Source organism: Leuresthes tenuis, unplaced genomic scaffold (genome assembly GCF_036924035.1).
Source record: "Leuresthes tenuis unplaced genomic scaffold, fLeuTen1.0.hap1 SCAF_3, whole genome shotgun sequence".
In the NCBI taxonomy this organism is placed as follows: Eukaryota; Metazoa; Chordata; class Actinopteri; order Atheriniformes; family Atherinopsidae; genus Leuresthes; species Leuresthes tenuis.
Genome location: NW_027325357.1, coordinates 28471046 through 28494361, shown reverse-complemented (window position 1 = coordinate 28494361; position 23316 = coordinate 28471046). Strand labels below are relative to the sequence as shown.

The window sequence follows — 23316 nt, the reverse complement described above, 5'->3', positions numbered from 1 at the left end:
CCCCCCCTCCTGACAAGAGCAGTATGTTGGGTTTATATTGTCCCATTGTCACTTTCCAACTTGTGCCTGAGGCAGAATAGCAGAGATAGCACAATAGGCAGGGTGCGAGCGCCAGGAGCCATTCTCAACAGTTGGGAGTAGCAGGATTAAGTGTTAGATATCTAAAGAAGCTTACTGGGTAATACACAAATAAAGACATTTGCATTGTTAACCCTGAGACTGACAGCTGTAATGGCAGAAGGTTCACTGCAGGAACAAATCAAAGACAAAAGCAACAAGAGTCAGCTGGCGCATGCACAACTATCTTCATTTAGAAAACTATAATAAAAATCTCACGCAGTCAGTTCCATCTCACATTATCCCTGAACAACAAGCATTACTCACACATTGTTCAATTGTGAGCAGCATTTCGTGACAGGGCTCTCATAGTAAGTTTCCAACCTGCTGTGCAGTCATGTTAAGACAAGTGTGAACCAATGTACAGACAAATGTTTGGGGAAATGTTTCACAGTTAGCTGTATTTGCTTAGGGATGATAAAACAAGCCAGATCTCCGCACCAGCCAGAGCCAGTCTGTCCACAGGGCCTGGCTCAGGCTTATCACGACAAGAGCTTCCAGAAAACTGAAGCTTCAGTCAAACAAACCACATCTCATCTATAAAAAAATAAATAAAAAAAACTTCAAAACAATTCGACCATGACAAATCTGGTTTCTCCTAACATGCACACCTCCCTTTGATTAAAAAAAAAAGGGAGGTGTGTCAATTAGCTGCAGTTCACAGGTAAGGAAAGTAACATTTAAATTTTAAAAAAGCCACATTTACAAAGGAAACTTGAGTGACAACACGAGCACTCAAATGTCCGTACTTTGCCGTCATTCTCCATCTACGCACTCGCTCTCTGTACTGACCTGTTAGAGCCGAGTGGATGCGAGGAAATCCAAAAGCGCTCCCTGACTGGAACAGTGCTGCTGACACAAGTCATAGTGACTGGCTCTCCCTGCCCAGTAACGCCTGTCTTTTCTACTCTTCTGTTACCTCTGACCCACTCCACCCCAGCTGCGCCCCCTCCACCCCCATCACCTCAGGAGGTAAAGTACAAAGAGCCCCTTCAATTCTCACTGCATAGATGCTTCATTTGCATAAATAGCATGATGTTACAGGTAAACCTCCCTGCAACAGGAACATGCATGATTCTGATCAACCAACAGCTGTGATTGTGGTGTGATAAGAGCATTCATTAGTTTCAGACACTTTCTAACAAAGTCGGCTTTATTCTCTGCCAGAATTTCCTGGACATGTGACAGAGAGTCAGAGTATTATCAGAATGGTATTGTACATTCAGGGGAGTCAAACATCACGTAGAGAACAAAGTGAAATGGAGTCAGTACAGGTATTATCAGCTAAATATGAAACATAAAACCATTACCATTTTAGGAAGTTGGATTAAAAAAAAAAAGTTTTATGCTCTCATTTTAAATGACAGCAGCTTGAAGGATGTTTAAGTTGGTTCTGATATTTTGCCATATGAAAAGAATCGTGGAGAAACAGCCACCAATGTAAAGTTGTACTCGATTTGCTTTTTAATTCCAGAGTTGAAAAGCAAAACTGAATGGACAATTCTGCACATTATTCACATTTGAATTTAGATGATCCAAAGCTGCAAGGGTCAACATGACATGATTTCATTCTAACGATACCGTCTGTGACCGGGAAGTCTGAAGAGAGAAGCAGCTCAGCTCGATTTGTGTCACAGCAATGCTGTTTTACTTTTTTTTCTTTTAAAAACACTGTTAAAGGACAACATCACTCCTTAACCTTTTTACCTATGACTTAATCAACATAAAATTCCAATAAACTCAGTGTCGCAGTGTCAAGTAAAAACAGTGTCGCAGCTTCGCTCATCTAATCATGTCAAACTGTAATAAGTAAATTTAAAGTAGGCTGTGGATCAGTAATGCTATAAATCATTCATTTTTATGTGTGTTTGTTCAATACTGTGAAATGTAAATTAATTGAACCCTTATTTAAATATTACAAAGACTGGTCCAAACATGAACTCATTCATATTCTCTCCTCTCCCCCCACCTTCTCCATATTGGATACTGACACACAACCTAGTATCCAAGGACTGACAGACAGATTTAACAGTCACAGAAAGCTGTACATTTTACACACATCCACATTCAGAGAGATGGGTTGTCAGGGTCGTGGATCACATAGTTTGTCAGATAATATTGTAGGGCTACCTTTACGTCATTTTTCTTTGAAAAGTAAGCCTCTTCATGGGAGAACATTTGTTCCTGTCCTTGATGAGGGTGCATACAAACATGCATGCACGGCAACCTTAAACCACAGAGCCAACCAACCTCAAAGCACTGCGAGTTACACAATGGTTCACCTTTAAACATTTATAGAATTTTGCTTGGATTACACATCTTTTCATGGTGTAGCTCTTTGCACTTCCAACAGTTTAAGCAACTTTTACTTAACAACTACCTGTGTGACAAAATGTTCAAAAGCAGCTTTTCAATGAAATATCAAGGCCTTCCAACAGAATACTTAGACAGAACACTCTAGATAATACTGAGAGACAACGTCTGAAAGAACTGTGAACGCTTGTTTTGTGTTTTGGATTTTACTTTTTTTAAATATTTGAAGGTCGATAAAATGACAAAACACACGCACACCCACTCTCAGAGACTCACTGCAGCAGACACACACAGCTCTTCAACAAAGCTTCCATGCAGCACTGGCTGAGTCTTATTAGAGAACGGGCTCTCAGGGCTGGAGACACAAAAGCCCCACTCTCTTCTCCCTTCCTTCCCCTCTCCTCCTCTGTTCCCCTTGGCCTTTTGATGTCAAGGGTACTGAACCATAGTTCATAGTTCAAAGAATAAGCTCATCAAGAACAGACGTGCAGCTTTCTCAGGTTTTGTTTGATTTTTTCTCTCTTCCTAATCAGACTAAATGTTTGTGTGTGTACTTGGGAGTGAACACAGAAAGCGACATGTCCTGATAAGGTGCTCTTGTTCTGTGCTTGTTGGTCAGTTCATCACACAAAGAGCAGTGTTGGGAACTCCAGTGCTGCGATTGACCGATAGAGACATCACAAAGACTGCTTTTTTTTTTTCTTTCTCTAAACTACCCTTTTCCTCTTGGAGCTCAGGGGCTGCCCACCCACTGGATCCACACATCGGAACACTCATTCAGCTCCAGCACATCTCCATCTCTCTCATCCAGATCACCTCATACACGCTGATGCAACAAACAAGGAATCTCTCAGCAGAAGATGAGGTTACTTAAAGAAATGTCAGGGACCAAAGACCTTTAGATCCTTTGGTGCACACTAAACACTCACTAACATGACGGGTCAACCTGGGCAGGGGACCAAGGCAGATATTACAGCCAGATTTGATCATTATTATTATTGATTGATTGATTGATTGACTATATCATGACTGATTTATGGAAATTATTATGTAGCAGGTGGCTCATGGGTTAGAAAAACAGGGTGCCAAGGTCAAATGTAATTCATCTCCTGATTTAAAATAGCTAAAGTAACTTGAAAAAAAGGAAATGCAACAGTAAAAGAATGTGGGAAAATCAAAAGAAACAAATGTATGTAGAAAAAAGTAAAAACTTAATATGTATGTATAGTATTGACAGTAAACATCAAGGAAATTAACGAATTAACGAATAGTTCACAGTCATCCAAAGAAATTGTACGATAAATCAAACACACTTACACTACTAAATTATTGTAAATTGTCCATTTGTACTCACCCTCAACATGGAAGACAAATGAAGAAATGCATATGATGCAGCTTTTAAATTAAAGGCGATCAATCTGAGATGAGATTGTGAGAGCGACAACGAAGAGACTGAAGTGAGTGACGAAGTTCTGAGGCTGTTCAATTCGGACGCTGAAGAAGATGACTTTGATGGTTATAGTGCGCAGGAGGAAGATGAAGAAGGCGAACAATGACTTTTCCTGGTAGGCTACTGTCTTTACTTTTTTTTTTTTTAAACTATCTGGGTAACAGGCACTCTTCAAGAAAAAAGCATTTGCAGTATGCATCTGTTTATGTCACCATACGCATTTAATTAAAAGTTTAAAAATCCTCATGTGTAACATCTTTCTGTGTAAATATCTCATATTATAATGTGGACACCCGCAGTTTATAATCCGGTGCGGCCTATACAAGTACAAAATGGATTTTCTTTTTAAAATTAGAGGGTGCGGCTTATATTCAGGTGCGCTCTATAGTCCGGAGTTTACGGTAAACTTACACTTTACTGTTTTTACAAAAAGATACAAAAACAGAATGGAACTTTGGAGCATGTACAGAGCGCCTTGGCCTATCTGAGTGTAACTAAACATATACAAACAGAATGATTCAATCCCCAGCCAGATTATCTGGGTGGACTTGTTTTGAGAGGTACAATTGTGATCAGACATACATTTTGTAGTGTCGTCTAAATATGCTCATTGAATGGGGGTGGCTGTAGCGCAGGAGGTAAGGTGGTTCTACATTCGGAAGGCAAGTATCCTTAAGCAAGATACTGAGCCTCACATTGACACTTCTTTTTTTGTCCCCCCCTAAATGGGATTGTATGACGTATTTAGGTAGGGAATACTCTGCTGCAGTAGACAGTGGTCAGATCATTCTCAGTTTGAAGAATCAGACTGAAGTTCTTAAAGGAGAGCTAAGCTAAGAGCTACTCAGAAAGGAACAACAAAAGAGCTAATCTTAAACATTTAAAGAAGCTCAAACCTCAAAATATCAAAGAGTTTTTATTGTATACTATATATTGTGAATTTTACATTGTGTCACTTCTGCATCAGACAGTTATGTTTATGTATTTGGCAGACGCTTTTATCCAAAGCGACTTACAGTAGGCGGTAGGCAGATAGGGTAAGGGGGTCTTGCCTAAGGACCCCTACAACAGGAGTACCCGGAGAGAACATGCAAACTCCACACAGAAAGATCCCAGCCGGGAATCGAACCTGGAACTCTCTTGCTGTGAGGCGAGAGAGTTGTAATGCCGTACAGTAAACGGTAAACAAAGTAAACAACTGTCTGATGCGAAAGTGGCGCAGTGAAAAAAAAAGTTTTTCACACACCCTTCTGTGGCCCCCACTCTGAGCAGCTGTTAGCTTAGCTCCCCGTTGAGAATTCCTTTCAGATTCCCCAAACTAAGAGCACTTTGACTACTTTAGTTCACACAACTCTACTTCACGGAAGCTAAAGCACACAAGTCTTTCACAGTTGATTATTTAGAATTTTGGTCAGTTTATTACAGTCATAAACTAAGTAGGAAACTTTAACAGGCAAGACCTGCTGACTATATGTGACTGTACATCTCAGATACACGAACACTGGTCAACGTTACATGTCAAACAAATATGACTTAGTCTCTTAGGTTTAAATCCAGGCAAGGACATTTCATAAGCCTCGCTCTGTTCCTTTCTCAAAAGCTTTCTAAATAAGATGTATAAATAGGCCGACTGCACCCTTCACAAAGACACAGAGGAAGGAGAAAAGAGAGAAGAGGTCTCTGGCTTTAGTCTCAGCCTCTTTATTCTTCTGCTTTTCAGAAGCACAGGTTAAAAAGCAGCCATTTTTCTTTTCATGCCTCCCTCCCTCTCATCCCTCTTTCTCTCTCTGTGTCCCCCCTTGCTTTCTCTGAAACAGGTCGCCTATTGTGGCAGCTAGCGAAAGGCTACTGTGGCATTTATCAGAGAGGAGGAGGAGGCGGGCTGGGGTGGAGGGATTGGGAGAGAAGACAAAACACACTCCCAATAAAGAGATAGAACAAGAGAAAGAGAAGAAAGGATGTGTATGAAGGCCACTTTTTTCTCCTCTTCCTTTACAAAGCCTCCCTACTCCTACTCTCTTTCCACCCCCTGCTCCTTCAGGCTAGCTCAGACAAAGGAGGCCCGACTCTCACAATGTGCTCCCTCCTTTAGCCCGGCACACTTTATATTCTCACTCCATTTACTGCTGCTTCTTGAGAGCACCCACATGTGTATTATGTATGTGTGTGTGTTTGTGTGTGTGTGTGTTTTTAGGAGTTTGTAATGGTCATATTCGTGGTGGGTTGGGGTTGGGGGGGTGTCTATATTTGCTGAGGGTCTTATAGACCAAGGGGCCAAGGCTCTACGACGTTACTATGGAAACCCCTTTGAGCAGTAGGAGCACAACAGGTAATTCTGCTGTGAGGGCCCATTCGTCTCAACGTTGAGAAACCGCAGGAGGTCTTTGCTGTGTGTGTCTGAGTCTGTGTGTTTCCTGAGTATAGCTGATTATGCTACAAACAACTTAGTGCCATAGGACTTAACCAGCTCCAATATGCTGGAGACCATGTCTGAAGTTGCCAGCTGACCGCTGTAATGACAAGCTGCCTGGTCTCACACACAGGCACACAAAATGACTGCAGAGCAGATACATGTGAAAAGCATCTGAAAATATGAAAACAGAAGGATCACTGGTGAGGAAAAACAAAGTATGCTCCACTGACTCATATGCTAAGATCCTATAGAGATATATCAGTTCAACAGCTAAGCCATTTCACAGAGCAGAAAAGGACATGGAAATGGAAAAAGGTGAACTTTTAAAAAAAATGTAGATGTAAAAGAAGAATACAGATGTTATGATTCATACTTTACATTAACAAAGTATCCTGGCAACATGATGACCTTTCTTCTCACCATTAATGTGTAGCAGGTGCAAAGCATCAATCAACAGCGGGTTCCCTGTGCATCAGCATTTGTAAGTATAAAGGTGGAATGTCGTGATAGTGGCAGTAGAGGTAGTCACAGAGCCAAAATGACATGCATGCATTTTGCAGGAGGTGCAGTGGTTTAGCACACCACTCTTACCAACAATGCTGGGGTCACACATTGATTTTCAGACTTTAGCTTTCAATTTCAATTAGAGCCTTCAGTTATCAGGCCCCTCTCTTGTGGAATAAGCTGCCAGTAAATGTCCGGGAAGCAGACACCCTTTCCACTTTTAAGATTAGGCTTAAAACTTTTCTTTTCGATAAAGCTTACAGTCAGGGATGGCTCAGGTAATCCTGAAACATCCCATAGTTAAGCTGCTATAGGCTTAGACTGCTGGGGGACCTCATCTGTCACACCTTTCCTCACTTTGCTCTCTTTTTCCCCCTGTTTAATTTCAAAATTGATTTTATGTACATGTGACATTATTGTGGTTATTAACCTATGTTTCCCTGTTCCAACAGATATCCTTTGAATGGCGTTATGGTGTTTTTCCCCCCTCTTTTCCCTCTTTTCTGTCTTCTCAAACCCCAGCTGGTCGAGGCGGATGGCCACCCTTCCTGAGTCTGGTTCTGCCAGAGGTTTCTTCCTGTTAAAAGGGAGTCGTTCCTTTCCACAGTTGCCACAGGCACGCTCAGGACGGGAGATTGGACTGAAGACACATTTCGGTGCAATCTGTTGGTTTCCTTAGCTAGGATATTAATTTTTTGAATTAGCTCTATATGAATTAATTGGATTATGATTACAATGAATTGAATTCCAATTGGCTTGAATTGGACTATATTACTTAAGTGCCTTGAGATGACAATTGTTGTAATCTGGCGCTATATAAATAAAATTGAATTGAATTGAATTGAATTGAATTTGTAAGCACACAGTCAATGCGGTTACATGCGGGCCATCGGATCGGATTAATGGCTAAATTACAATAAGATTGGGTTATTCAGTTCATGTAGACAGCTTAATCTGACAAGAAATCGGATCGTGTTACTTGCGATCAAATTAAGACCCTGAGATAACTCGATCCAAATGTACACTGAACGTGCCTGTAGACGACAGTGGATCGGATTGAGTGGAGCACATGCTTGAGATTTTTTCCCACGATCGTGAACCGGAAGTAGAAGGAGACGATATTACTGTTGTTGTTGCCGCCGTCAGAAAGAAATAAACAACGCGATGGAGAATGAGCCGTTGTGCATCGCATTTGTGCCATAAACACGCTCATCACAAATGTAGAGGGGCGTAGCTTCATCTCACTCTTCGTTCGCCATCTTTCTCGAATGCCTTAGTTTTGTTGTTGGTGGTGGTGAAGACGTCAACCGGAAGTGGCTCCATTAGCGATAGTTATCTACTGTGGTATTGCATGCTTTGTGCCAGCAATTCAATTCATTCATCGCCATATCAAAGGATAATTACCCTTGCTCAGATAAGGAGCATAACCCATCTATAGCTATAATCCAGCTAATCTCATCATGTAAACCCACTGACTGACAATTAACTGAAAGTTTGCTCTGTATGAACACCAGCCTAATGAGGACATCTTTTTGTACTTATATTGTGCAACTACTGTTACAAAAATCAAAGAATTTGTGCTGGCGGACACAAACTGTGTATTTTTCTATCAAACTTGACAACTTTCAAAGTGATGCATTTCTATAGGACATTTTCTCAGGTTCTTACCACATTTTGTGTCACCTGCAGCTGGGTAATGGCTTGTCACCCAGTAACCAGAAAAAAAGGAAAAGAAAAAAAAGGTATCCTATAGGAGTTAATCATGTGTCTGCTGTAATGGAAGTAAGGATATTTACTAACTCTAACTCAGTAGTTTTTAGTTGGAAAACAAAACCACATAGTATTTAAAGCCTAAAACCTAACCAATCATTCTTTATGCCTAAATATAACCAAACAGCAACTGAGACCAATACTGAAGTTTCAAATGATAGAAATTGTAAATCTTCAGAAGCTTCATTGAGACAATGCTTGTGATTAAACCCAGTACAACAACTAAAGAGGAACTAAAAAAGGTTTGACAGCTTGATAAAAATGTTTGTCCATGCCCATGGATGGAATGGCACATTTACTAATATCAATAAATAGGTAAAGCCACTGGTTGTTTATTTCTCTTTTCCCATCACTGGGCCACTCTGAAATAACACAAGTATAAATAAAAGCATTTATTTCTTTGTCCACCTAATCTAAATTCTAAGTCTTTGCTTAATGGTGGCAACTTGCATAGATTACGGACCACCAAGGTGGAAAAATTAATAAATGGGTGCGATTATGTGACAGTACTTGGGAAGTTTAGGAGTTGGTTAGATATACTGTAGGTACAAAAGTGGCATTTATAATTAAGTTAAAACAGTACAGCTATAATAGAAATATATATATATCAACATCTGGTAAGCAGCCTAGCACTGCTATGTTTAAAATCATAAAGCATTATTACAACAATGGAAAAAAAAGTCAAGTGGAACAACGAAATTGACAACAGATAACAGTGTTAAACTGGTATCCACTCAAACCACCACCTTGTGTGGAACATCTTGCTTTGTTTGTCATAATTCCAATAAGGAATCTGGAAATATAGGAAACAAAAAAGCTAATCGATTTGTTTTTTGAGGCAACACAAACTCTATATAGAAATCTTGATTAGCTGTTTTATCCTTTACATGAATACAAAGGGCTTACGAGTAAAGCAATTGTGGAGCGTACTCCTTTAACACAGACTTAAATTAACCATTTAGCTTGCATCTTTCTTTATTTGTTATCTTGTTCGCAAATTCACACACCAATCCTGCTGATGTAAATACACAAGAGAACCAAACAAATGTTTTCTTGCACAGCTAGTCCCCACCAAATGCTCTATTTCCTGTTGTGTAATTGAATGTTACCAAAAGCTAAGTGCCTCCGATAAGCACAACTCGCAGGTTGTTGTATTTACAAGGTATAAACATGATCATTTTGTGTTTGACAAGTCACTAATGAATTTAATGTATTTTATTGGACATAAGTGCAGAAATCCAGAAGACAAAGCAGGTATTCTGAGCAGTGCTTCTAAAAACATTTTTTCCATCAATGCGCCATTTTGTGTAAAATGGTAGCGGTATCTGCTTTAACACCCTTTACTTTATTAGTAATAATGAGGGTTTTTTTGTTGTTCTGATAATGTTTTTGGTAGTTTTCATCAATGTGAACTATTGTGTTAGTGCAAATTTTATAAACTCTCGCTTTTCAGCAGAGAACCCCCATTTTTTTTCTGACTTAAAGGAGCTAACGAAATTAGCTTTGCTGGCCGCATGCACTTTGTACAGGTGAAGAACAAAGTCTTCACTGAAGCAGCTGTAACAACAAAGGTGACTGTGTCTGATGAGGATTTTGTACCCAGAGATTTGATGGAGTTCCAGATACAGTGGACAAGCTGTCCACTCAGTGCAGCCATTATGTCTACATTAGCAGACTACCAGGACACGTATGAGAAACAAATGACAGATATTTATGGAGCACTGACAGCCCCAAAGAAATGGGAACTATGGGAACTGGAGGTCTTGTTTTTTAACTAGTCCCTCTGACATCTTTGGCAGGCACCATAAAACATAGTTTTTCGTATACAGCTTGTAGCATAACTAATTCCCCACTAGCTTATCCTTGAGTATTAGGTGCTAGTTTGTATCCCATTAAATACTATGGTAGAAAATTACCACCTCAATTTTTTTAATACCCTGATACGTGATGGCACACTTTACATTTCTGTAAAAACAACTTTAGCCATTGCATCGCTAATTTAGCTGCACACCGGCTGCTATGCCTACAAATAATTGTTTCTCTGATGGATAATATTTCTCCTAAACCTTGCACTTTCCAGGTCTCTTGACATGTGTTAGGCTCACAATAGTGAGGCTATTATCTGTCATGTGTGAGAGCATATACATTTTTTATCTTCTAGCATCAAAACTTCAGCAGCTTAGCCAATCTCCCTTGTGCTAGTAACAGCTGAGATGTTTTTTTAAGGTGTCAAAAAAAACAAACTGGTAATGATACAGCTCGAAATGTTATTGTCGAGCATATATACACAATTTTCATTGCAAGCAAATTGGACCTTGTTATATGTTCCAACACTTCACAAGTCACAGGTATTGTTAGCCTCCAAGTTACATTTTAAAGGAAATTACTGAGTCTATGTCAAAACATGAAATATCTGTTTGTGGCTACGACATAAGGTAACTCAATATTACAGTAATCGAATATACTTTTATAACTTGAAGAGAGTGTTCACCATTGTAGGCAGTCAGTGGGAGTCTTTGTTTTTGGAAGAGATGGGGCTTTTAAATACTACACACAGAAATTCATCTGGGTGGTTTGTCCTTCAATTTTGCTACACTTCAATGATCAAACCACAGGACATTAAAAAAAGGACATGAAAAAAAGGGTTGATCCATTTGTATTTAAATCGAGGTCTGGATGGGGCATACGTACATGTCCAGATCCAAGAATTAACTTAATCACGCTACATGGAACACGAAGTGAGAGCATGACTTCCAAAAAGTTTGATGATCTTTTCGAGGATCTTTTGGAGACTATGTTTACCAAAATAGTCACATGTCAACTGATAAAAATGTAGCAGTGTCATTGCAAAAGATGCTCTTCAGGCAATCCTCTTTCTTTTATTCATTCATATCATATAACACTATGCAAACACACAAAACAAACAGGTATAGAGGTTTATGCTAAGAAAGAAAAAACTTTCACGACTGTTTCACAAACAAAACAGTGTTGTGAGTGAAAGGGAAAAGTCATGTAAATGACCCAGGAAACAGGTATTTATTTGTGTGTCCACAGTCTCATGTATCAATAGAGTGTTTTGTGAATTCTCTTGATACGCATCGAAATAAACAAATCGGTTGGAAAAAGGATGGCAACAAGCCGGTTATACCTTTATATTCAGCTGTGCCGAACAAAAAACATCTGTCAGAGCGCAAGGCACTGATGGCAATGCAAATCTGTTGGTTAAAACTATGAAAGTAGTAAAGGGTGTTGAAACATGTCAAAAGACCTTTTTATCAAACTGTCCATAAGCTTTACCTGTGGGTGTATCAACTACACTATACTATTACTACTATATCATAAAATTTCTCTGACTCAGTTTTCAATATTTGTCATTATCCAAGACATACTCATTTTGCTCTTTAGACGCTTTTTTCCCCCATTTTAGGTTCTTCAGACGGAACCAAGAAAGAAAAAACAAACATATCAACCTGTTCAGTCATGTCTTGTCATGCAAACAATACAGGGCCGTTATGTGAGGAGCATTATGGGAACAATGAGACAAAAGAAACCTGAAGTCATGGTGCTTGAACCTCACCGCATACTTCTCAACAAAAGCTTCCCTCTCTACATTTATTGAAACACACCTCAGTCCTGTAGGAGCTTGTATTTTGACATGGCGTGCTGAATAAGTACACATGCATTCGTCACTGGCATGCACGTAGGAAAAGTTCAGAAAACTTTTGTTTTTGTTACAGGGATTAGAAAGTGTTTAAAAGTGGCATGAGTAACACAGTGCAGCATTCAAGAATGCTTCCGTTCTTTCTAACTGATTTACAGCTGTTGATAAATTGTTTGCTGTGACTGAGGGCTTTACCTCTGCATTATTTGCTTGTTATTATGTGCTTAGGGCGGCATTCACAGACAAGTGAGTGCACATTAGGAGCACAGCTGGAAGAATGCAAATGAACGGCATGTGCACTTCACAGTGAGGATGTACATTTACTCAAAAACTCTGTTTAATCTCAAGATTTAAAGAACAGAAACCTAGACGAGTAAGTACTGCATGACTGCTTTCATAAATAAACGAACACCTGACTGTCCTAAAAACTGTTTAACTGTGAGAGACACATCTAAGTTTTGTTTAAAGAAGACATTGTTAAGTTTAGAGCAGAAATCTTACCTTGAAGGAGGGTGGATGCTCATAGAGTTGTGTGTGTGTGCTCAGCTGCTGTTGTGTCAGCTTATTTGAAAGTGGCCCATCACTTGTGTAAGACTTGCGTTTTTATCACCCGCTCAGCCTGAGCTACTGTGACCTTTCTTTTTGTGTGCGTTTCCTCTCATGTCTGTACAGTTATATTTTTTTTCTTCCTCTATAAAAGGAAAAAAAGGTGGAACGGTTCTTTGAAAGTCCTGTGACGAACGAGGAGAGATGTTGAGATGAGGAAACAAACCTTTCTACCTTTGTGTTTCCACCACAAAAGCATGTACTCCAACAGCTTCATTTAAGGCATCATCTCTGCTTTTTAACACCCTGTTGGTCTGAAATGCAAGAGAATTAGAGTACATGGTGCATCTTGACACTAAACAAATTACCAAAAACTCAGCTTGGCTTGGCTCTTAATGTATTAGAATTGCTCTTTGCAGTGTTGATGTACGGCACCATTAAAGGCTACACGTTCACAGGTTATAATGGCTTAACATGAGCTGAAGAGGCTGTTAGATAATGCAAAAAAGGGACATAGAAACTGACGGCAGTATCATCCTCTTATCAGGGAAGTAGTGAAGAATTAACCTTAATAATCTCACTTTATCTACTCTGCAGCATAGAATTGAAGACATGAACCTTTATCATTAGTCGAGTCTGAAAAAGACTTCCCAGAAAAGTTGGAAAACTGTGTAAAATAGAAATAATAGCAGCAAGTAATAAGTTGCAAAATAATTTTTTTGCCTGAATCCCACATTGTTTTTTAATCCAATTGTGCAAAATTCAAAATACTGTAAATATTGATTATTTGAAAACAGAAGAAAAAAAATTGTGCTTCAACATTTGACATTTTTTTTTGTTAATTACATTTGAAACAACGTAATGTCTGGAACAAACGGATATCACAAAAGGACATGTAAATTCTCTTAACCACAAATTGTGAGGATGAGAATTAAAAATATACGATGTAAAAACACAAGGTTTGGGATAGAAAAGTACAAAGTTTTACATGTTCCACATTTTAATAGCTATGGGTTGTGGTTCCCATTGTGTGACATGGACGCTGACCTATGCAAAACAGCCAAGCGTTGCCATTTTCCACTTTTTACCCATGGACTGTGACTTTTTCTTGTGAGACTGGGCTGTATTGTTGAAATACTGTGAAAACAATTCAAATTAGTTTTCTAGAATTAAAAGTAACATTTCAGGCCCAGTCGACTAGAACATTGTGAAAAAGTGAAAAAAAAAAAAAGAAATAGTTTAAGTCGGGCACGTGGGCACAAATTGTGCACTGTGCCTGTTCCAGGTGTGGTTTCGACAGGATAATGCAGATTCCCAACATGCATGATGTTTTCTAGCCCTAACCAAGTAGTTCTTAATATCTAAACCTAACCAAACAGCCATTAGAGCAAGACTAACAGCAAGTAAAATCAAACGTTAAGCACAACACTTAACACATTCAGTCTACTGGATGATAGTCCACATATGAAAGACCATCAACACCCATTACTGGCCACAGGTCAGGAACATGACGGGGGATAAAAAGAGCACCTTAAAGAGGCAGACTCTCCCAGAGGTTGAGAATAAGCTGCGTCTACAATTTGTGGAGCAATTTCTGAATCATTTTTCTAGTTGTAAAAGATTTTGAATATTCTATCATCCACATATATTATCATCAAAATTTTCAGAGAATGTAAAGTAATCTCTGCACAAAAGGAACACGACCAGAAATCGATATTGGATGCCCATGAACTTCAAGCCCTCAAGCAGCACTGCTTAAAAAAACAGACATGATTCCGTCGTGGAAATCACCGCATGGGCTTAGGAACACTCATTCAATCATTGTCAGTGAATACATTGTACCAAAAAGCCTCTCTGATGGTGTGAGGATGCGTTAGTGCCTACGGAACAGACAGCTTACACATATAAAAAAGGCAACATCAACGCTGAAAGGTATAAGCAGGTTTTAGAGCAACATATGCTCCCATTCAGATGGTGTCCTCTTCAGAGAAGGCCTTGTATATTTCAGCAAGACAATGTTAAACCACACACTGCATCTTTTACTACAGCATGGCTTCGTAGTAAAAGAGTCCGGGTGCCGGTCTGACCCGCCTGCAGTACAGACCTTTCACCAACTGAAAACATTTGGCACAATGCAAAATACAATAAAGAGGACCCAGGAAGCTAGAATCCTATATGACACAAGAATGAGACAACATTCCACTCGCAAAGGTCCAGCAGCTGGTCTGCTCCGTTTCCAGATGTCTACACACTGTTGCTAAAAGAGGAAGGGATGCTACACAGTGATAAACACAGTCCTGTCCTAATTCGAGATGCGTTGCAGCCATCAAACTTAAAATGTCTCACTTTTAGCATTTGAAATATTTTTATGATCATTTGTGAATAAAAAATTGGTTTCTGATATGTGCAAATCATTGCATTCTGTTTGTGTTCACATATTACACAGCATCCAGAGCACTTTGGAATTTGGGTTGCACACGAACAAAAGAAAGAATTTCAGCCAAGACTACAAATCAACTGATTGTGTTTGTCTGTTTCTCACATGCAAAAACTGCTTTGGAAAAGTGCTTTGGATGTTTCTGCCAATAAACCATCCAACGCTGGATAAAAACAGTAAATCCTCATTCTGTAGGAGACAGCACATCTACTCTGATGATCAATGACTATCATGTATCATTACTGAATAATACCTGATGCCCAGACTGAGATTCATTAACCATTACAGCAAAGATTTGCAGCTTTATGATGTAACTAAATCCCTTTTTATGTCTTAGTAGCTATTAAATAAGCAGTGAAAAGAACAAAATATCTCACATAAAAGATGGAAAGAGCTGATAGTGACCAGTCTGAAGTTTAACAGACATGGTGTTCAGGCTCCATGGTTGTAGCACAACCATCATGTGGATAAAGAGTCAACTGACAGCATGTTTATCGTTCCATCAGCCAGCTGAGTGTTTTGACATTCACAGTTTTTGTGATTCTTCCGAGGAAGACAATGCAGCGAGAGGGTCTTCTTTTAAAGAGATCACAAGGCTTCCCTGGACCCAGCATTGTTCTGTGTGATTGGCTTGGCCTCACACTGCGCTAAAGGACAGGCTGAGGAATACACACACTATACATAGGCCCCCCATTATTCTCCATTGTAGTGCTTCTCTGAGGACTCCTGGTTCAATAGGATTCAGAAAACAATGTCCAGAGGATACAGGAGGTCAGGAGGAGAGAAGGGAAAAAACCTTTGTCTGCTCTGCTGCCCTCATGAAGACATGTTATGCATAGGAAATAGTACACGCACACACAAATACACAAATTCCAAAGTCTACTGCGAAAAGACTTTTGCAAATATTAAAGAATATTGTCTTAATTGAGAACAACTGTCTGTTTGTCCAAAATGAAATAGTGTTACAATCCGTGGCTCTAAACTGTGAGATCGTATCATATCCCAGGCGGTTGTTCTCTGAAAAGCATCGCTCACATCATTCATATTTCTAATAGTCTAATAGTGCATTTTGTAACACGCAGAATAAATCATGTACATTAATTCTGACCCTAACCAACTGTGTGTGTGGAAGTGCAGTAGAACAGTAGGGATGAAGAGGGAAGCGGGAAAGTACAGACTGTTGAAGACTTTGTGCAGGATGATTGTCAAGCCCGCAAGCTAAGCCAAAAAGGTCTGGGATTGGCACCTTTCACCGTTCCCTTCAACCTCCTTTTAAGCATTTTGTGCCCAAGTAAACAGTAGCAAGACACTGAAAGCGGAAGTCATCACATGGTGACACATACGGAGACATAGGACAAGGATGACTGTTAAACCAAAGCTTAAGCTACATCTGTTTATGGAGCAGAATCAGTTCAGTCTTGCCCTAATTCCCCCTCTACCATACTGTCAACCTTTATTCTAAATGGGACCGTGGTATCATCATGAGTACTGAGGGAGGCTTCAAACTAGCGACGGAGACTATAAACTCATAAAGGTAAAATTTAGGTAACACATAAAGTGAGTTTTTGTGATATTCTTATTGACTTCTATGGAATAGGGACTTCTTTTTGCAACTGCGCCCCCCGATGGCCATACATGATGCATTGCTGTGCTTTTTTCCCCTAATAATAGTAAATGAGTAAAATACTTGAAAGAAATCTAAATATTTAGCAGCATCTGAGGTTCTGTTTTTTGTTTTTCTAACTACGAGTACAGCAGCGCAACATATACAAACTCCGGGTTTATCAAAGATTCCTGATTTTCGTTCATTTGTTGTGCACGAACTGCGTGTAGCAAAGTAACCCAAACGTGAGCTTAAATACATCTAATTATTCACTGATTTAAGTGTGATTATTTGCAGGACCCAAACATCCATGTACATGAAGTTTACTTTTTTTAATCATTAAAAACTGGACTTATTTATCACATTAGTTGCTGATTGATTCATCAGTCAATCAACTCACCACTGCAGCTACACACATATTTGCCAAAACCCTCAATATAATCTCTACAATCTAGGCTACTGTATTTCAACAGGTAGATAACGCTCCTCCCCTCTCGCCTGCTATTTTTGTTTGATGTTTCGTGGAACTTCATTAAAACTGCAGTAAACAGAATAAGGTGTGCCAGTAGATGATTTTAGCAGACACCTGCCAGTTGATCAAAAACTAAGACATGACAGCACTCACGCTGACTGACAGAGACAGGGAGGGAGTCACCTTCCCCCCCGCATGAACCCATTCACCTGGGAACACAAAGCTTCGAAACACAGGGCGGCGGAGGAGGGGGGCCAGAGGTGAAGGGTGAAATGCCAAACCACTCCTTGAGATTATCCTCTTTGTGTGTGTGTGTAGAGTGAGAGGATAGGTATATAGTGCACAGTATACAGTGGTGTTGACAGCGAGGGTCCTAATATCTGCACTGCTCTGTCCTGTTGTCCACTGGGGAGAGATTGAAGAGCGCGAATGGGAGTGTGTGTGTGTGTGCGTCGAAGAATATAAAGTTGCTCCATTGCTGTCATTGTAACAGGCTGGAAAAGAAAGAGGGGGAAAAAAGAAATGAAAAGGAAAGGAAAGGAAAGGAGTGGTGGCAGCAGCGGGGAGTGTGAAGATGGGACTGAGGAACGACAGAGGAAAGAAAGGAGACTGATAGAAAGAAAGGTCAGGGACTCCCCACTGATGGACAGCTTTGTGTGCAGCCAGCCACTGTAAAGATGAGCATGCATACACCCACACACACACACACACACACACTTCTTTCACACACACTTCAGGTTGAGTGTTTGGTACGACCGCCACTGTGGTAAAACGCCTATAAGCTTTCTGCCAGCCGTCTGAACAGGCCTCAGATCAGTGAACTATTTCACACCTCACTTATCTCAGAGGTTTTTGCTGAGGAAGTCTTTAAAAACCAGGACACTCAGGTTGGACGCCACTGACCCACAGTGCTGCCATGCTTTGTAGGTATATGTGCAAGATAATGTCATTTTATTGCCCTCGGCCTTCTGAAAAATATCCCACTAACACAGAACTCCCTTCATTCAGGAACTTGAACGAGTTCTAATTATTCTCCTCCAAACTTCAGGCCAATCAGATGAAGGAGGAGGGAAAGAAAAGGTGCTGAAGTCTTCGCTAAAACGTTGACATCTGTAACTATTCCCAGTGAAGGTGATGGAATTCGCTCATTTAAATCTGCCAACAGAACTGTCTCGATCATCTTCATAATGTTCATCGTTTCCCCAGCACCACATAAGTGTGGGCAGCTCATTCGCACAAACAGAGTGGATGGAGCTGTGGTTGAAACAGGTACGCATTAAAGTTTGCAGAAGTTAGAAGGTGCGATCGCGTTTGACAGACTGATCTCATATGACAGACTCACACCTGACAACCAACAGAGTTTTACTGTACTTTTGGAAGCGAACATGACGGCTTCCGGTGAGCTTTAACTTTACGCACAGACCCGTGTGACAGCTTCGTGGCAAAGCTTACTGTGTGCTGCGTGTGAAGGGGGATCGTCAAGGTTCCACTCACCAGTCCCGTTGCGCACTGCGCTCTCCACGAGAGAGCGAGAAAAAAAACTTCCGTCCTCCCCCTCTTCCTCTCCCGCTTTAATTGCTCACCGCATGCAAAGCACGGTGGTTTTGGGACAGAAGCTGCTCGGTGTGCGCGCGGACTACTGCTCCGCGTCCCTCAGAGTGGAGACAGTCGCTGGCTGTTGCTGCTGTTGGCGGTGGTAAGATGACGAGGAGAAGGACAGACAGGCGGAACTCTGCCACGGTGCGTAAATGTTTTGGAGACAGCGCTCTCACTCACTCCCGTTGACTTTCCATCTACTGGTCTGGGTTTCCAACAATCACCGTCCGCAGCGCCCTGCTGCTCACCTCCCACTTAAAGGGGAAGGGAGTAATTTCCAGGTGGCAGCGATGGATACACACACACACACACACACACACACACACGAAGCAAATAGTGTACTAAGGGAATCAGGATATCAATAATCTCCGCTCTTCGTCATAATTACACTCAAACTGACCTGCACTGTTGATGACTATTGACTGGCTGAAACCTCATTAAAGCTCCTTCTGTTCTTTTTAGATCCATATCCAAATAAATATCTGAATTCATTTCAGTTCATTCATACAGCTTCAACTGACAACAAAAGTCACCTCAATTCCCATTAAAGACGGATTAAAAAAGTTCAATACAAATGATTCAGTCCAGTTCAATCCCAGGTACCATGGGAACAGAGGCAGGGTACACCCTGGACAAGTCACCAGTCAATCATGGGGCCAACAAAAAGACTAACAAGGCATGCTTACAATCACACATTGGTTCAATTAAGAGTCACCAAGTAACCTAACAAGCATGTTGTTGGACTGTGGAGGGATGCAGAAGTACCCCAGAGGCAACCCCCTACAAGGAAAACAGGCAGTCCCCACAGGGGAAGGGGACCTTCTTTGCTGTGAAGTAATAATGCTAAAACTCCCTTTTATCAGGAAGAAACCTCCTCTCCCTCAACTGTTTGTGGGGTGACTTTAACTGGATTGGAGCAAACTAGCCACTCTGCTAGGTACAAAATCCTGACCCAAAATGAAGTTATCTGCACGTCATTCAGCACCAGGTTCTCCATAAATATGTGGTGCACAACAGGAAAGGCGTAACAGGTTTTTTTGCTGCACCCCAGCTCTGTCTCAAGCAGCAAGTTACCAACTGAAAATCTGCAATGCTCTGTCGGTAACCCCACAGATAGTATGCTTGAACTAGCAGTTCGTCAGCCAAGCACATATATACCAAAGCAGGAGGTCTTATATCAGGTATTATATACTGAGCAGGAGTACTACTGCAACAACATATAATCAGAAATAAGAAGTTGGTTAGATTGGGTTGAACAGAATAGTACTTTATTTATTCATCCATCCATCCGTTTTCTATACCTGCTTTATCCAATTTAGGGCTGCAGGGTGGCTGGAGCCTATCCCAGGGCGCCAGTTCATCACAGGGCCACACAAAAAAAAAACAAGACAAACAGCCATGCACAGTCACTCCTCGGGACAATTTTAGAATGACCATTCAAACTAACATAACCTATTTGTGGATGGTGGAATGACGCCAGAGTACCCAGAGAAAATACACACATACACAAGGAAAACATGCAAACTCCACACAGAAATGTCTCAGCCGGGACTCGAACCAGAAACCCTCTTGCTGTGAGCCGAGTTCACCACCGTACTTTATTAGTCCCCAAAGGGAAATTAGATCGTTGCGGTATAATTAATGATTGGGAAGAAAATCTACAGTTACCAAAAACAAAAAAAGAATACAGTTGAAATAAGACATACAAATAAAATGAACAAGCCTTTTTTAAACCATTATATGAGGCTATTCCTATTAGCATCAATGATCTCGTGTATCGATACTTTATACAACAAAGCTGAAGAAGCCTCTGAAGAAGACAAAAGGTTATTAAATCACTCTGTTTCTTTGAGGATGTGTTTTATTGTCCTTTATGTTGAGCAGACTATGCAACATTCTTTTTTTCCCACAATCAGCTCCAGGGGTCCCAGAACAGTCCCCAGCACAGAAACAATCTTCTCTATCAGTTTGTTCAGATTTTGTACCTGGCTCTGTTGCTCCTGCCAAAAATAGCTGTTTGGGTTTTGTTCCAGTTCAGAGTGCAACCAACATTAATGAAACTGTGCAACCAGAAAAATAGCTAAAAAGGCTGAACAGAAAAATTAGAAACTTTGAAGGTTTTATAGACAGAATTAAATTATTTGGGGAGGGGTGGTCAAAAAAGGGGGACAGATTTTGTTTGGAAGTTACCACAAATTTTTCTTTCCCTACATTAAGTTCACAGGTCAGAGAGCCCCTGTAGGATTCATTCTATAAAAAAGCTAGTTATATGGAAAAGGCTGCCGTATTAAAAATGTCTAGTGTATGTACTTTCCCAAGTCTCTGCTCCTCGGATTTCTCCTTTAGCAATCATACAGTACAGGCCAAGTGTACCGTAATGAAAATACAGCTGCTTGAGGCTCATACATATAGTGTATATGCAGTATATATGATTGACATATTCTCTACATGATGGCGACACATGCAGATGCAACAGCTGGTGTTCCCTCCTAATTTTGTTGCGTCTTTGTTTAAATGAGTTACTTTTAAGGTTTTTAACAGACTCTCAGATCATCCCTTCCTCCTGTGTCCTTTAAAAAAAAAAACAGCCGGGTCAACCTAACGGCACTTTCTTTCACTGACCCAGAAAGAAATGTAAGAAAGTTGGGTTTAGAGTTAAGCTGAGCGAGTTTAACTTTTTTTTTTCTTTTTTTAGTTTTTGTAGTGGGGCTTGTGTGAAGTACAAGCAGTCAGTGTCTTTCCTGGAGAATACAGTAGACAAAGTGCCCTTAGTCTGGAGGATTGGACAGCGTTCCGCTTGCGCAAGCTAAAAGCTTCTCAAAAGGGGGCCATGAGGACAGCAATTTTTTTTCCATCCAAAACAACTCAAACTCCCAAAATTTCATTGTGTTTCGTACAAACTTTATGACCACATCACTTCTGCATCAGTTATACTCTCTGTGCAACATGCTCTATGTTGTCACTGAGACCCTTCTTCTTCTCAGGAGACAGAGCAGACAATTTGGCCATTATAACATGACATGTTTTAGTAAGAAAACCCTTATTTGTACATACCATGGCTGTCTCCATCACTGTAGTGAGTTTGTATCAAAAAAGCTGTCAGAAACATAAAATAAATAAATGGTAGCTATGTTAGAATATCCGAATGTCAAATATTCCATCTTTAAAAGATGCAAATATGACAACAAAGTCTCACAGAAGTTTGTGAAACTGTCACAAACCTTAAAACAGCAAAACAGTCTCTGGGAATTTTGTGAAACAGTAACAAAATAAATGCTTATCTCATTTAACAGGCCAACAAGTCACGATCAAATGTTTGGTTTCGGTTAGGTTTAGTCATAAACTAGGTCGAGGTTGTGAAAACATCATAACTTGTGTTAAAACGGACGCTCTCGTAATGTATTTTATAAGAATAAGAATCTCTTAGCCAGCCAAAATAATCTTTACAGTCGAGTAAAACTGATGTTTGTGATATTCTTCGGCATCGTAGTTTGAGATTAAACTCCTACAATGGTAATATCTATGGAAATCACAAGGCCAGTCTTACCACAAAATTAACAGTAGGGATGATTGTCCACAAATTATCCATCCATCCATTTTCTATACCCGCTTAATCCGTCAGTCGGGTCGCAGGGGGGCCAGAGCCTATCCCAGCGGTCATTGGGACCTGGACAGGTTGCCAGTCCATCACAGGGTCACACAGAGACAAACAACCAGAAACTCCTAAGGACAATTTTAGAGTCACGAATTAACCTAACATGCATGTTTTGGATGGTGGGAGGAAGCCAGAGTATCCAGAGAGAACCCACACATACATGGGAAGAACATGCACACTCCACACAGAAAAGACCCAGGTGTGGATCGAACCTGAAACCCTCTCACTGTGAGGCGACGGTGCTAACCACCACACCATCGTGCAGCCTGTGCACAGCTCAAAAACCGTTAAAAAAGAAACAACAACTCACAGTTAAACGCAGTCCATGTAACAGGAACTGCATCAACAGTTACTGTCATCATGTAGCAAGACTTCGAACATCAATAGTGTGATGGACATTGTGATAAACTAAGTGTCAACATTATCACGAAGTGAGGAGAAAGCTGCATCTCCCAACCAGACTGTCCTTCTCCAACAAACAAACAAACAAACAAACAAACGTGGGCTTGTTCATGCAGGTCAAATCATTATAAATGTAACCTCTATCGATCAAGGGAGCAACTGATTTGTAAAAAATGGCACTCACAAATGTAACGGTCACGTTATAACAAAACGTATTTTAGCTCCACCCATGACCATGTCTCGCCCTAAATTAGTGGTTTAGATTTCTAACTCTATATAAGTAATGTTTTCTTGCATAAACCCAGTGAGGAAGTGGTGGCAAAAGTAGTTTAGTAAATTGTTCAATGATTGAAAGTGCTGCCATTACCTGTGCAATC

At 40.4% G+C, this 23316-nt stretch overlaps 1 protein-coding gene across 5 annotated transcripts in view; it reads right to left on the bottom strand.

Annotated features, from left to right (window-relative positions):
* Positions 1–19094, bottom strand: part of sox13 (SRY-box transcription factor 13) — a 44554-nt gene extending 25460 nt beyond the window's left edge. For 2 of the 5 annotated variants that reach the window (XM_072382899.1, XM_072382900.1), the window contains exon 1: positions 910–1031. In XM_072382899.1, the coding sequence (XP_072239000.1) occupies positions 910–983 (74 nt within the window). In that variant the 5' untranslated portion in view covers positions 984–1031. Of the gene's footprint in view, positions 1–909; positions 1032–12729; positions 12876–18738 lie in introns of those variants that run through there. The other 3 variants (XM_072382903.1, XM_072382902.1, XM_072382901.1) reach the window with 3 other exon arrangements.
* Positions 19095–23316: the final 4222 nt, after the last annotated feature.